General features: G+C 50.4%; 1 protein-coding gene across 5 annotated transcripts in view; it reads right to left on the bottom strand.

Moving 5' to 3' along the window:
• ARHGAP17 (Rho GTPase activating protein 17) overlaps nt 1-4212 on the bottom strand; it is an 84692-nt gene extending 80480 nt beyond the window's left edge. For 3 of the 5 annotated variants that reach the window (XR_009407015.1, XM_059415158.1, XM_059415159.1), the window contains exon 1: nt 4037-4212. Coding sequence is in view for 4 of the 5 variants with exons in the window: in XM_059415158.1 (XP_059271141.1) it covers nt 4037-4089 (53 nt within the window). In the remaining variant the exon portion in view is untranslated. The remainder of the gene's footprint in view (nt 1-4036) is intronic. The other 2 variants (XM_059415157.1, XM_059415160.1) reach the window with 1 other exon arrangement.
• Between the last annotated feature and the right edge of the window lie 10026 nt (nt 4213-14238).

The raw sequence follows: 14238 nt of genomic DNA, 5'->3' as shown, positions 1-14238 counted from the left end.
GTCATGGTGGTGGTTTAATTTGCATTCAGTACCACCTGATTTTCATGAAAATCCAGATTTCAATCCTTTCTCCAAAACCCCAAAGGCTGGGCCACACTGGGCTCATGTTCCCACATGCCCCTCTGGTGAGACAAACATCGGTGAGGTTCCCCCACACCGATGGGGTCCTCACCTATTCTAAGTCACTCTGCCACAACCTGGAGTCTGTATCCTTGACTGCTCTAAAGGCTACTATCTAGGAAAGCATTCGGACCTGCAGGGAGTACTTCAGCCTTGGCACAAACCAACCCCAAAGAGAAACTCCCTTCCAGGGCTTCTCCTAGGTCATCAACTCTCCTAGGTCAGACTCAAAAGAGTTCAGATTCTTTTGCTCCTTGACACTTCTACCTCATAACTCAGGGTTCCCTGAGTTCCTCACGCTGGTGTATGCCTTCCTCCACTCAGACTCTCACCGGCCAAAAAGTACCACCTGCATCTGATGAATTATCTATCCAACCTGGAGATTGTCAAAATACATTTTTCTTTTTAGAGCAGGACTACAAAAGACACAATGTGATACTTACTGTATCCTGACCAGCACCTCTTCTCCCCTCCTTCTGGGAACAGCACCCAGTGCTCTCGGGGGGGCCAGTGCTGTCCCATTCCCAGTCCCTGTGGTTTGGGTGGGGCTGACTCCATTCCCATTTCCAGGGCAAGGCATGGGGCCCAGCCAGACACATTCAGAGTCAATCCTGGACCTCTGGTCACAGTGAAAAGCATTCTCTGCCCTCTGGGACTTGAACTAAGGAGGAGGGAAAACTGGGTTGAGGCAGGGGTGTCTCCTGATAGACACAGCCTATCTAGAGAGCAAAAACCCTGGCTGCACCCACACTACTTTTGGACTCTCTGGGTCCCATAGGAGCCAATGAAATTCCCATCTTGGCTTAAGGCAATTCAAGTCGGGTTCTCTTACAAGCAAGAGTCCTAATCGATAGGAGAGAAAATGGAAAGAAGTGCTTACAGATGCGGGGAAAGGCTGCTCCACTTTTCTCCCAGTTTGTCCGTCTGGTTTTGGTCCCTCTCTCCATCCACTGAGAGTGGAGTGTTACTGTCCCTCTTTAAACAGTTACCTAATGGTCTATAATTATTTCTTGTTTGTCCATCTCTTCCACAAAGCTACGGAGCCCCTTCAGGGCAGAAACCTGGTTGTGTTCACTTTCACTTCTTTAATACCTTGAGCAGCGGCACGCAGTGTGGGCTCAAGAAGTGCCCCTTAGTAAATCAACCATCCCAATTCTCTTTTTTGGGACAAACCTTTCCTGAGACCACAAAATCAGCCTGGCGTGTGTGCTACGCAAACCATCTTCTGAAACACCCTCCAGCTCCCATTGGAGACACACACATCAGGAGAACTGCCTGGTTCCGGCCGTTCCTGACTCTCCCCCATGAGGTCCCATGGAACCTCACTGTAGGGTTCCTCACGAGGTCCCCGTTCTTGGGTAGAGAACATGGCCTTGCAAGGCTCTATGAATGGATAACATACATGATGGGCATCCACACACATGACTTCACTCGTGGGTGCAGGAGACCTTTGCTTTCTAGCCTTCCTCTTGAGTTGAATGCACCCAGAATCCTGTTTCTGGTGTCTACCAATAACATAGTAACACACAATCACAATTCTAGGCTCTCTTCTGCTCTCTTCTGCCTCTGTGTTTCCTCCTGAGACTTTTACAATAACTTGAGTGGAAGAAATATAAATACATCAAGGAAATGGACAGCAGTGAAGCTGAAGCTTCCCCAGAAAAACAGTTTGGATTTTGGGACCATAACTGCCACACCCTCCATAGCTCGGTAGACGCCTCAGCCTCCACCGGCCTCCACTGGCATCGAGCAATAAAGATTTTCAAACAGTCAAAGGTCAGGGCCAGAATTACAGTCCAGCATGAATCACCATTGACTCTCTCCAGTTTTCATTTTCCCATACTTGGGCTCACACCGCCAGGGTGAACTGGTAAGAACTAGATTGACCCCTGATTTGACAATCTTTGTAGAGGTTCCGCCCAATGCTAGGCACCGTAGCAGAGGCTCGAAATGAAAGAGAAAGGCAGCAAGGGCTCTCTCAAGGCATTTCATTTACTGGAGAACAAGAACAAGTAAAAAGGCCACTCCATTATAGAAAACCAGGTGCTGTGTGGAGTTATCAAAGTTCCCTGGGAGGAGGTCCTCCAGTCTCTGTGGGAGCAACAGTGAAGGCCTTTTAGAGGCAGAGACCTTTGCCTGGAGAGCTGAAGAAGGAGTAGGAGGCAGCTACACAGCTGGTATGGGGAAATGAGCTCCAGAGAATTCCAGGGAGAGGTGACTAGGTAGGAATCCTCAGCCTGCTCTGGAATCTAAAAGCAGGGCATCTATGGCCGAAATGGAAGTGTGAAAACAGAAGCTGCGGCAGAGGAAGCTAGGACCAAAGAGACCCTGACTGGTTTGGAAGCTTGAAAAGGCTCAGAAGGTTGCACAAAACAAGCAAACACCCCTTTCCTGATACAGTGTAAAAACAGGTCAGAATGACAATGTGACTAATCTGTCTTGACACTCACCAAATATGAGTTTCACAAGGTATGTTACTAAAAATGCAAAGGGGAGAGTAAGAAAACTCAAAAGGGATTATCTTATAATTCATTTACAGATTCTTGGTTGAAACACTGCCCCCACTCTGACCCTGTCTACCTCCCTCTCAGCATTATTTCTATCATTTCCTACAAATGACAGAAAAATAGGCACCGCTAGGCTTTAGGGAACAGGCTTCAACTCTGGAAACAGAATCAGTGCACACTAAGATCATAGGGTGGGGTAGCAACCAAATTAAACAATAAAACGAAGCCACTAAGCAAAAAGTTAGGCGGTGGGGAAGACGGGGAACTGAAACAGTACAAGGCAAATTTAGAAAACGGGAGGGGAAGTAAAAGTATTTTGGTACATACAACAAAAAAGAACTATCACATGTGCTTTGACCGAACCAAACTCTCCCTTTGACTCAACTGTTGAAAAAAAAAAAAAAAAAGCAAAAGCCGTGGAAAACTCACACTTTCATATCTCATCCCAGAATAAACAGTCAGTAGATCCAGTATAGCCAACTGCCCTAAAAGACCTTGAAAGATGTGCCCCAGATAACTGGGCACATGACCATCACCTCTAGGAGCTCTCAAAACCACCAGGGGTTCCTGTTCCAACAGCCGGATGGTCTACAAACCCCGGTCTCTGCTGTCATTTCATTTTGGATAATGTTTCCTGTCCAGGCACGAACGCAGAAGGATCTGCTTCCAAACCCAGAGGGAGAAAGGCTTTTCAAAAAAGCTCTTAAAAAATAAAATAAAAGTCAGCTAAGGCGTCTCCACCATTCTTTCCTTCCAGTTGCCAATTTCTCCATGTCAAGAACTTGGGCCCTTCGGTCCACAGAGGCCCCCGGTTTGGAGGCAGCAGCACCTCCTTGGACGCCAGAAACTCCCCAAGGCGGATCCGACGGGCTCTGATCGCCCCTTAATTATTTCCTGCCATTAGGCAGGAGGCGGAGGGTCTGAAGCGGCGGGGAGACCCGGAAAGCCTGAGAACACCGCCCCCAGAGCAGAGCGGCCGCCGGGCCTACCGCACATCCGTGAGGGGTTTTCGCAGGGCAAACCCCCGGGGGTGGGCAGGGGAAGGTTAGAGTCCAGTCGCCCCCAAAGGCGATGCCCGGTGGGGCCTGAACAATGGGCGGCGGGGACCTATGCTCCGGGGGCGTCTCGGAAGGCCGACCCAACCCGTGGCTTCCCGGGAGCTCGGGCGGCGGCTCCCAGCTAGGCTCCAGGCCGCAGCGGGGCGCAGCCCTGACCCGGAGCCCCTGTGCCTGGTGCGGGGTGCGGGGTGCGGCAGCCTACGGGAGCGCGCGGCCAGAGGAGCAGCCGGACCGCCCCCGCCCAGCCCCTTCGCGGGATCCGGCCTTCGGCCCCTTACGCAGCTCCCCACCCGACGCGCCCCCGGCCCCCACCGGGGCGCAATCCCCGCCGGCCCAAATCGGCGCACTCGCCTGCCCACGGTCTGGTTGGCCAGCTGCTTCATGCGGTTGAATTGCTTCTTCATGGTGGCGGCGGCGGCCGGCGGGGCTGGGGCCGGGCAGCTGGGGGGACGACCTGGCGCGGCTACATCGTTTCCCCGCCCGGGCAGCGGCGGCGGCGGCTCTCAGGCCCGCGCCCCGCCCTCGCCGCGTCACTTCCACCGGCGCCGCCCGCCGGGGCAGCGCACGGCCCGCCAGTCACTAGCTCCAGGCGGAGGCCGCCTGGCGGAATCGGACCTCTGCCGCCAGAGACCTGGGCCACACTGTGCAGAGCGGAGGACCCGCGGATCAGGCAACTCCAACGTCCTCCGCAAGCCCCTGCCTGGTCTAGGCGCACAGGACGGAGGCGTGGCGCATTCCTTCATCTGCCGGTGAACCACCAAGGCTAGGCAAGGGTCGAGCTGTCGGTGCAGGACTGACGGGCGCTCTGGAGCCTCTAGAGGCTGGAAATATCCAAAGTCTCAGTGAGGGCCGTCCTCTGCGCGACTGTAGACATCTGTGAAATGCACATAGGATCCTCTCTCCTAGCTGGATGGATGCCTGTGACTGTGTACGGTTCACCTCAATTAAAAAGATACTGCTGTGTGGAAAGCTCACGCTACAGGACTTTGTGTATTGTCATCCCACTTAGGAGGAAGTTGAGGGCCGGGTGCATTTTCTGGGGGCAGGCACCTGGGGACAGTCAGGCAGGAGCATGCTCTAGGGGCCCAACCAGGACAGCCACCGAAGCAGGGGAAGGAAGGCAAGGGGCCCAGGCCTGGCGTGGGAAGTCGTGGGGATGAGCGGCGGGGACTGGGACCACTGGCCAGAGAGACATGGCCTTTCCTAGCTGCCTGACCAGCAGGCGCTGGGGTGAGGGAGGGGCACGCAGGCATTGTCTGGAAATGCCAGTTGGCTTTTGATTCTTAGCCTCGCACAGGCAGGGGTTCTGGGACACTTGGCGGGGTAGTTTGACTGCGCTGGACACTTTCCCACCGCGGACCAGGGCAGTTGTATGGCCATCAGATGTTCTGGGCTGGTGCCTAGGCTTTGGCCTCGGCCATTCCCTAGGGGCTGTGGACAGCAGCGAGACCTCTTTGACCAGTGACATCTCCTATATTAACAGATATAAACATGTACTGGGGAAAGGGACTTTCCCTGGGGACGCCATGGATTTGGCTGATGTCATCTCAGCCCAGACACAGATCAATAGACGCCTCCATGAGATCAAAACACTGGAGGCTGAAGTGACTCATTGGAAGAAGTTGTGCTCGTGTTTCACCCAGGGACCAAATACCATCAACAAAGAAACAGTGTGGAAATTGAAGAGCCATATCAGAGACCTAGAGCGGCAGCGGATGCAAGAGTTGGACGAACATCAGCTGGAAGTGGCGGTGTTACAAAACGTCCACCTGCAGAAACTAGCAGACCTCACTGACCAGCACCACAAACAACTAATGGACTATCAACGACAGGTGGAAAACCTGCAAAACCAAGACTCTGCTGGGAACGTGAACCGTGACCTTCTTCAGGAAAGGGAAATGGAGCTCAGAAGGTTGAAGCAACAACTTACACAAATGCAGCGGCTGAACGACAGTTTGAACAACATTGCTTCAGATCTCCGAGCAGGAAAGCAAAAGTTGGTCTGGGAGCTCCAAGATGTAAGACATCAGCTGGAGGAATCTGTTCTGCACAACGAGGATTCTCTGGAAAACAACATTTCTATGAGGGCTTTAAAAATAGAGAAAGGGCAGTTAGTGGCGAAATTGTGTCTAGCTGAAAAGAAGCTGTTGGAAGAGACAAACTAGTCTGAGCGAAGGCTCAAAGAGTGGTCACTGGTAGAGCATGTGCATTTCATTCAACTCGGTCAAGAGAAAGACCTGGAAATACGTCCATCGAGCAGATGGACGCCGACCATCAAGAAACGAAGGAACTGCTGTCCTTTGCTTTGGAGGAGCAGAAGCAATTGACATAATGGGTCAGAGAGCAAGATGTGTACATTGAAGAGCTTAGAGAAAGGCCAGAGCTTCAGGAGGAATTCGGTAAGTCAACCGAAACCTTAAGAAGCAGTGACATTTTACAGCCATCCGTGGAGGACAAAGACATGCATCTCCTATCCATGACAGACGAATATCCACATGTGGACGGAGACCTAGAGCGCCTAACACAACAGAGTCACACTGTCCCTCTGGTTGACCCTAAAATCCTAGAGGAGATTGTAGAACTAGAGTGTGAGGTCTTTCAGCTCAACAAGTTAAAAGATGATCTCGAGGAGGAGATACAAGAACAACAGAAGATCATTCACAACCAGCAGCAGGGGAAGAGAGCACTGCTTCAGTCCTTACAGGAGCAGAAGGAGAAGGCGGACCGTCTTCAACACCGGCAGGAGGAGATGAACACTGAACGTGCTCAGCTCCTCGCAGCCAAAGACGAGATAATTCGGAATCTGCAAGTCATGCTAGAAGAGCTGAAAGCCCAGTTGCCCGACAAAAGCCCGCAAATTCCAAGAGAACCCTGTGAGGATGAGGAAGTGCGAGCAAGCCAGCCTCTTCCCAGAGAGAACAGAAGTGAAGAGCGTGATCCATCTAAAGTCGAAATTCAAAGGTTAGTCCAGGGAATCAAAGAACAGGACCCGGAGACGAAGCTTCTCACTGAAGAGAACGTCCAACTGACCGCGCAAGTGGATCGGCTCTCCAAAGAGGAGATCAGGAAACTCACTCGGATCATCCAGCAAAAGGATGTGGAGATTCAGGGTCTTTCCAGCAGCATCCCTGCGGCTTCTCACAGCCAGAACGGGCGTGGAACAACTTCAGCGGCAATTGCAAGAGTGTGCTTTGAAAAGCGAACAGGTGTTGGTCGTCCTAAATGAGAAGATGAGAGAGAATAGCAATCTGAAAAGGGACTATCACGAAATGACTGATCGACTTACTGCCAAGGAAGCAGACCTCCAGAGGGTGCAAGAGGAAAACCAAAAACTGTCCACGAGAGTGGAAAGCAGCAGAGGGGTGTAGAGAAAGGATTCGGGATTTGTCACACGTGATTCGAGAAAAAGACCTGGAAGTGGCTGCGTTGAGTCAGATATGCCAGACTTTATTGAGGATCCTGCAAACACCTGGCCCTGGTCATGAGGCTCGAGGAGTTCGAATCGATCAGTTCCAGCAGCTTCTCCAGGAACGGGATACGTTAACACAGGGAATGAAGATCATGGAAGAGTGGAAAGAGCAGGTGCTGACCACCGTCCAAAATCTGAAGCGTGAGTCCCCCCAGCTTCAGACACATCTGCGACAACTGCAGGCGTGGGCGTGCCCCAACAGCGAGAACGTTCTGAAACCGCAGACAGTCTCTCTTGACCAGATCCAAACTTACCAGGGACATGAAATAAACTTACAAGAGCTAGAGAAGGAACTGGCCCAACTTCAGCTTCGCATCGGGGAGCTTTGCCAAGGACCTCCTTTTAGGGAACCTTGATGTGATTTTCCTCCAGCCCTCCAGCGACTCCACAGGTCCGCCGACTCCCTGAAGGCCATGAAGTCTGACCTAGTGAGTGAGTCTTCTTAGGTGCTCCAAGAGGAGGTAGAAGAGCTCAGAAAATCAGGGCGAGGAAAAGATACAATGATTCAAACCCTCCAGGAAGATCAGCAGAGATGGATTGCTTCAGGGGCTGCCACCGGGGAAAGAGAAGGCAAACCACAAGAACACAGCGATGCCGATTCCCACATGGAGCAGCAGAAGGAGAAATAGGTCGTTCTACAAAACTCCCTTCAGGCTCAGGAGCTCCAAATCCAAGCAAAAAGTGAGGAGCTGGGGCGCCTGGGTGGCTCAGTGGGTTAAGCCGCTGTTCTCGGCTCGGGTCATGATTTCAGGGTCCTGGGATCGAGTCCCGCATTGGGCTCTCTGCTCAGCAGGGAGCCTGCTTCTCTCTCTCTCTCTCTCTCTCTCTCTCTCTCTGCCTGCCTCTCCATCTACTTGTGATCTCTCTCTGTCAAATAAATAAATAAAATCTTAAAAAAAAAAAAAAAGTGAGGAGCTGCTTTCTTCACAGGAGAAGCTCTGTGGCCAGCTGAGTGAGAACGAGCTGCTGAGTCAGGCAGTCACCAATCTGAAGGAGAGGATAGCAGATTTTGAAATGGACATGTGTTGGCTGAAAGAGGAAAATGCAAAGATCATGGAAAGATCTAGAGAAAAGAAAATGGAAAATCAAACGTTGCAAGAGACAATCGGCTGCTTTCAGTGATGCGGAGAGAGGAGGCATCCCAGCATGCTGTGATGAGAGAGAAGGCCCTGGCCTTGGAGCAACTGTTGCAAGAGAAAGAAGAGGGCAAGACTGGAGAATTGAACCGGCTCATCGACACCATTTGGTCAATGCAGGAAAAGACAGTTGTGTGTCAACAGGAGAGAGATGATGTCGTGTTGGCACTGACACAGAAAGAAGTGGAATCCTGCACCCTCCAGAAGGAGGTTCACCAGTTACATGAGAGAGAATTGTGCCTAACCCAGGAGCTGGAGAGAGGGTGGCACCTTGATGCAGAAGCCAAAGATTCTCGGCACCGGGAAGCTTTGGCCTCAGAAGACCAAGTGGCTCGGCTGAGAGAGGAAGTGATGGTCTTGCAGGGAAAATTCGTTTTGTCTTCTGCTGACATGGAAAAGGCCAGCCACAGAGCCAGGCTGCAGGTAGAGTCGCTGCGGGAGCAGCTGCACGTGGTCACCCAGCAGAAGGAGGAAACTGCTCTGGCTTGCTGACTCCCAGGAAGAGGGAAGGCACTATGATCGAAGACTAGTGAACCTGAAGCTGGAACTGGCCAAATGGATGGAAAAGGCAGACACCCTAGAAGGAAAACTGAAGTCCTTACAGAGATTATTGCATCAAACAAATGCCGACTTGGAGGAGAAGGAGGACCAACTCCAAGAGTTCAAGAAACAGAATGAGGTCCAGCAGGAAATCCTGGAGGACACACAGAAGAAACTGATGACCTTAGTCAGTCAGTCTGAAGGAATGGTGGACAAAATCCTCCTAAGGAGACTCTTCGTGGGATCTTTCCAGGCAGCTGATGCTGAATGGCAGGAAGCATTGAGGTTGATGGCAAGCACGCTGGGGATCCGAGAAGACCAGCTGTGACTGCACAGTCAAGAGCCCATGGGTGTTCGCAGCAGGGTGACTGGGGGGCCTGGATCCAAAAGCGCCCCATTATACCTTGGAAAGGATCCACTCACATTTCCTTAAGGACCTTATTCCACTGATTTTCCATTTTGCTGTATCTTCAGCCTGCCAAATATGGTAATTCCTTCCCTGACTTCCTGTTGTCAGTTTTCTGATTCACCCACTCCTGTCTCCAACTGGTGTAGTAGACTGCCTACTGATCTCGCTGGTTCCACTCTTGGCCTCCCTTGAATGCGTTCTGCTGTCAGGGTGAACTGAAATAACAATGTGATGTTCCTTCCCTGCTGCAAATATTGGAGGGTTCCCCCACTGCCTGGAGTTTGAGCTTTAAGAGACCATCCAAGCCCTTGCCTTCACGGCCTTCCTTCCTCTTCATCAGTCACATAAAGGCTGCCATTTAGCCCCAGGTGAATTCTTGAAAGCCCCCAATAGATTATTATCCAAATAACTTCAAGCCCATGAGCCTCATCATTGTGCCTTGACAAAGGTACAAGTGAGAAAGATTTCATTATTCTCTTCTTCACCAATTGGTGAAGGGAGTGATTCCCACCCGAAAGTTATGGGATGTCCAGATGCTGCACAGCTGAGCTCCACAGTAATTTATTACCAACCTATACTCATGGCCCAGGGAAGGAGGACACACACACCATGCAGGGCCACGGGGGATGTTGCACTCGGGAACAGAATGATCAAGGGCTGTGGGTGCAGGCTATGTAGTAACAGGAGAGTGAAGGTGAGCCCTACTTCCTGCAGGAGGGACTGACTGGCTTGCTGGATCATTCCACAGGCTGTCAGGGAACTGGAGCTTACTTGGGGAGAAACTGTGCCTTGTCTCTGTGCTAAGGAGGGCTTGTTGGCCAGAGGATCTGATCCATGGGAGCAGAGGGCAAAGGGAATAAGAAATGGGGCTATTTGCAGCCCTCTGACATTACCCAATGCCAAGACAATTCTATTGAATCTTAATCTCATCTTTCCATCACAGTAGACTCTGATATTTGGACATCAATTTCAACCTGGGACTGAGACTTTTAAGGCGTAGGACAGGTGCTTCTCAAGGAAGTGAAGTTGTCACATGACCAGGAGGGAAACGTGGTCATCAAAATCAAAATGTAATAACTCCCACTGATGTTCATGCAGTTGATCCCATGGAAATCCCTGGGTAGCCAACGGGTAGGAGGAAGAGCGGACGTCCTCCAGCACCATGGAATCTGGCAATGCACTGTGGACAGAAGCCGCCACCTCCACCTGCAGGTAGGATATGCAGACTTGGGCTTCAGCCTGGAGCAAGTAGGACTTGATGACTATATTAAGCTGGTGGGGGTGCCATGACCCAGAAAATAATGGACAGCTGGATAGGAAGGCTCAGAGTCTTGAGAGACTGTGTTTCCAAAAGAGCCCAGAGCTTGGCCAGCAACTGCTGCTCTCATGGTCTCTCACCAGGGCCGAGGGGGGCCGTTTCTTGCATTGGGAGCCCATGGACGACTGACAGACAGCATGGGTGGTCCAGGGACTCCAGGAAGTGGGAGAGGAGGCTGCTAAAGTCTTTTCACCTGGGCACTAACAGGTGATTTTTTTTAAAAAGCTTTTATTTATGTAGTTAAGAGAGAGCTCTGACTGGAAGAGGGGGTGAAAGGGAGAGAGAGAAGCAGGCTCCCCACCGAGCAGGGAACCCCCTGCCAGGCTCGATCTCAGGATCCTTAGATCAGAACCTGAGACAAAGGCAGACACTTCACCAACTGAACCACCCGGTCACCCCCAACAGTTAATTTTTGCTTGCACAGATCCTAGAGTTTTTTGTTGAGGGGAGTCCCGCCAAAGTGGACTCACTGAGAAGTAACAGCTAAAGAAGCAATATGTCTCCTCCAGAACCCAAAAAGTACTGAACAATGTTGGACTTCCATGTCCCTTTTTCCTTAAAAAAATTTTTTTTTTCAGGGATGCCTGCGTGGCTCAGTTGGTTGGGCGTCTGACTTTGGCTCCGGTCATGATCCCAGGATCATGATCCCAGATCCCAGAAGCTAGTCATGATCCCAGGATCATGGGATCCTTGAGTTCCGCTTCAGGCTCCTTGCTTGGCAGGGAGGCTGCTTCTCGCTCTGCCTGTTCTGCCTGCAACTCTCCCTGCTCCTACTCTCTCTGACAAATAAATAATTAAAAAATCTTTTTAAAAATTTTATTTAGTTACTTGAGAGAAATAATACACAAGGGGTTGGTAAGGGCAAAGGGAGAGGGAGGAGATTTCCTGCTGAACAGGCTTTTTCCCAGGACCCTGAAATCAGGACCTGAGCTGAAGGCAGACACTTAATGATCATAGCCACCCAGGGCCCTTGGAGTTGTATGTCCTTAATAAGTGTGTCAAACAAATCCCTCACAGTAGGATGTCATAAATATGATGTCACACCTGGAGAAAGATAGGTGCAGTAATATCCTCCCCAAAAGGATGATTGCCTATGATAGCAGAGCGGTTTGGGTGCCCTGTGTGTAACAATGTAAATCGTGTCTCCTTCTAGGTCAAGACACATGTGACTGAGAGGATGTTGAAAGAGGAATCTATAATAATAAAATATTCACCATCGTTAAATCTGTTTGGGTGTTTTTTTTTTTTTAAGATTTTATTTATTTTAAAGAGAGACATAGAAAGACAGCAAGAACTAGTGGGGGCAGGGGTGGAGGGAGAGAGAATTCCAAGGGGATTCACCATGAGATCAGAACCGAACATGGGGCTCAAGCCCGTGACCCTGAGATTATGACCTGAGCCAAAATCTTATCCCACTGAGCACCCCGAGGTGTCTCAGATGTTTTAAGGGGACCGGAGTTGATTTTAATCAGGTATGGTAAGACAGGCAGATATACAAGTAACTCTCACAATGGAAGAAGCTGTTTAGATTCACAGATCCCAAGAAAAGAGGTCCTCATTGCCATGGAGGGCTGCCCAGGGAAGCAGTCAGGAGAAAGAGGGAGTGAAGAGACAATGTGGGCAAGACCCTTCCCATGGTTTCCATGGGAAGAGGAAGGTGAGTCTGAGTAAGCAGGTTTAAGATTGCCTTGTTCGTGTCATTTCAGTGGGTTCTGGGACACAGTGGTGTTGTCTGTCCCTGCCTCTGGAATGATCAGGGCAAGGGATAGTGGCCCAGAGTACAAGAGTGTCTTAGAGGAGGTGATTAGGGGTAAAGTCTCTGAATTGGCTGGTTTACCTGTGAAAGGTTTGCTGCCAGACAAGCTGTTGTTCATCTCTGGAAATCAGCCAGATCTGCCAGAGACAGTCCCTCCAATGTCATCAAGGCCTGAGATGTCAAATCACTAAATACATAAGCTGCAAAATATGGTCACTCTACCAGGTATAACCATAATTTGATCCCTTGTATTAAAGCTGAGAAGATTAGCCAACTGGTGCTGCTTAGCAAACATTAAAGTTAATTCAGAACCGATGTTGTAGAGGCACAAAAGCCATTCGGCCTCCTTTTATCCTTTGCCATATAAATTATTTTAATAAATTCTGGATTTCCATTGGGCCAAATTGTGAACCTATGTTGAATTAATCTGGGTTGGGGTAGGGTTTTTCCTCCTGTATCCAGTTTTCTTTCTTTCATTCCGCCTTTTTTTTTTTTTTTTTTGACTTGTTTCTTCCTGGATATACTTGTGGGGTGGAGGAGTATGTTTTTACCCTGATCATCTTTCTCTGCTTTATTATCATCATCATCATCATCATCATCATCATCATCATTATCATCATTATTTTTGTGCTGGGATGATCATTTTGTCCATGGCTGGGTTGGGAGCCTCAAGCGTCTGGATCACCAGATGAGTCCTATGACAAGCTGGAGAGTAACAACATTAAGAGAAAGCCAAGTGAGGGACACCTGGGTGGCTCAGTGGGTTAAAGCCTCTGCTTTTGGCTCGGGTCGTGATCCCAGGGTCCTGGGATCGAGCCCTACATTGGGCTCTCTGCTCATCAGGGAGCCTGCTTCCCTCTCTCTCTCTCTCTGCCTGCCTCTCTGCCTACTTGTGATCTCTGTCAAATAAATAAATAAAATCTTTTTTAAAAATGTAAAAAAAAAAAAAAAAGAAAAAAAGAAAGAGAGAGAGAGAGAGAGAGAGAAAGCCAAGTGTGCTGGTGAGAGGTTTGGCACTGGGACAGAAGTAGAACACCAAACGTCCCTCCCTTCACTTTCCTGTTTTTCATCAGCTCATGGGCCCTGGGCTGCCATGGATGTGCACCTCAAAACCCTGAGTGCTCAGGAAGACACATGGTAACAGAGAGAGGAACAGCAGCTCGGGAGACAGGCAAGGCCACTCCCATCGTCTGAACCACGGTGACTCAGGAGGCAACCAGGGAGCCATTCTTACATTTCCCTGGGGTCAGGGCCTCCCTCCTTTCCACCCACAACACAGAGGGTCATCCCCCAGGACTGTGTTTGGGGTGCGCTTTCCCCCATAGGATCGGAACATCAGGGTCAAACACTGGCCCAACACCCAGTCCCTGGAACTGAAGCACACCAGTCAGCATGTCCTGTGGTTGCCAACCTCAGGGGGGAGCCTTGGAGACCAATACAGGCCACATGCAGGTCACATACGTGACACTTCCCTCCTAGATACAGTCAATTCTCATTCATTCTCACCTTATTGGCAAGGATGGGACATTAGTTTGGAAATGGATGGCGACCTCCATGTGAGATAACAGAACACGGGCCAACACACAAGCTGGCCAGCGATGGCCAGTTCCCTCCCAGATCGTGACTGTCACCTCTGAATCCAGTTAGTTAGCGAAGGAGCAGGTCAAGCTGACCCTGTGTCCTCATTTAACGTGGGGACGCCCTGTTTGTGATGCCGCTTGTTTTAATCACCTTCTCCTCAGGTCCCTGATGAGAGAGAGATTCCTGCTCCAGACTTGTGGGGATCCCCTGACACCTGACACATGTGATTGACAACAGTTTACTAGTCACAAACACTCACACTTCAGGGGAGGAGGATACCACACACTGTGCAGGACTGAACAGAGATTGCACTTGGGAACAGAGAGAACCAGCAGGGCCTTGGA

Source organism: Mustela nigripes, chromosome 11, assembly GCF_022355385.1.
Source record: "Mustela nigripes isolate SB6536 chromosome 11, MUSNIG.SB6536, whole genome shotgun sequence".
NCBI lineage: Eukaryota > Metazoa > Chordata > Mammalia > Carnivora > Mustelidae > Mustela > Mustela nigripes.
Note: the sequence above shows the minus strand (reverse complement) of the source record. Positions and strands in the feature narration are given on the sequence as shown.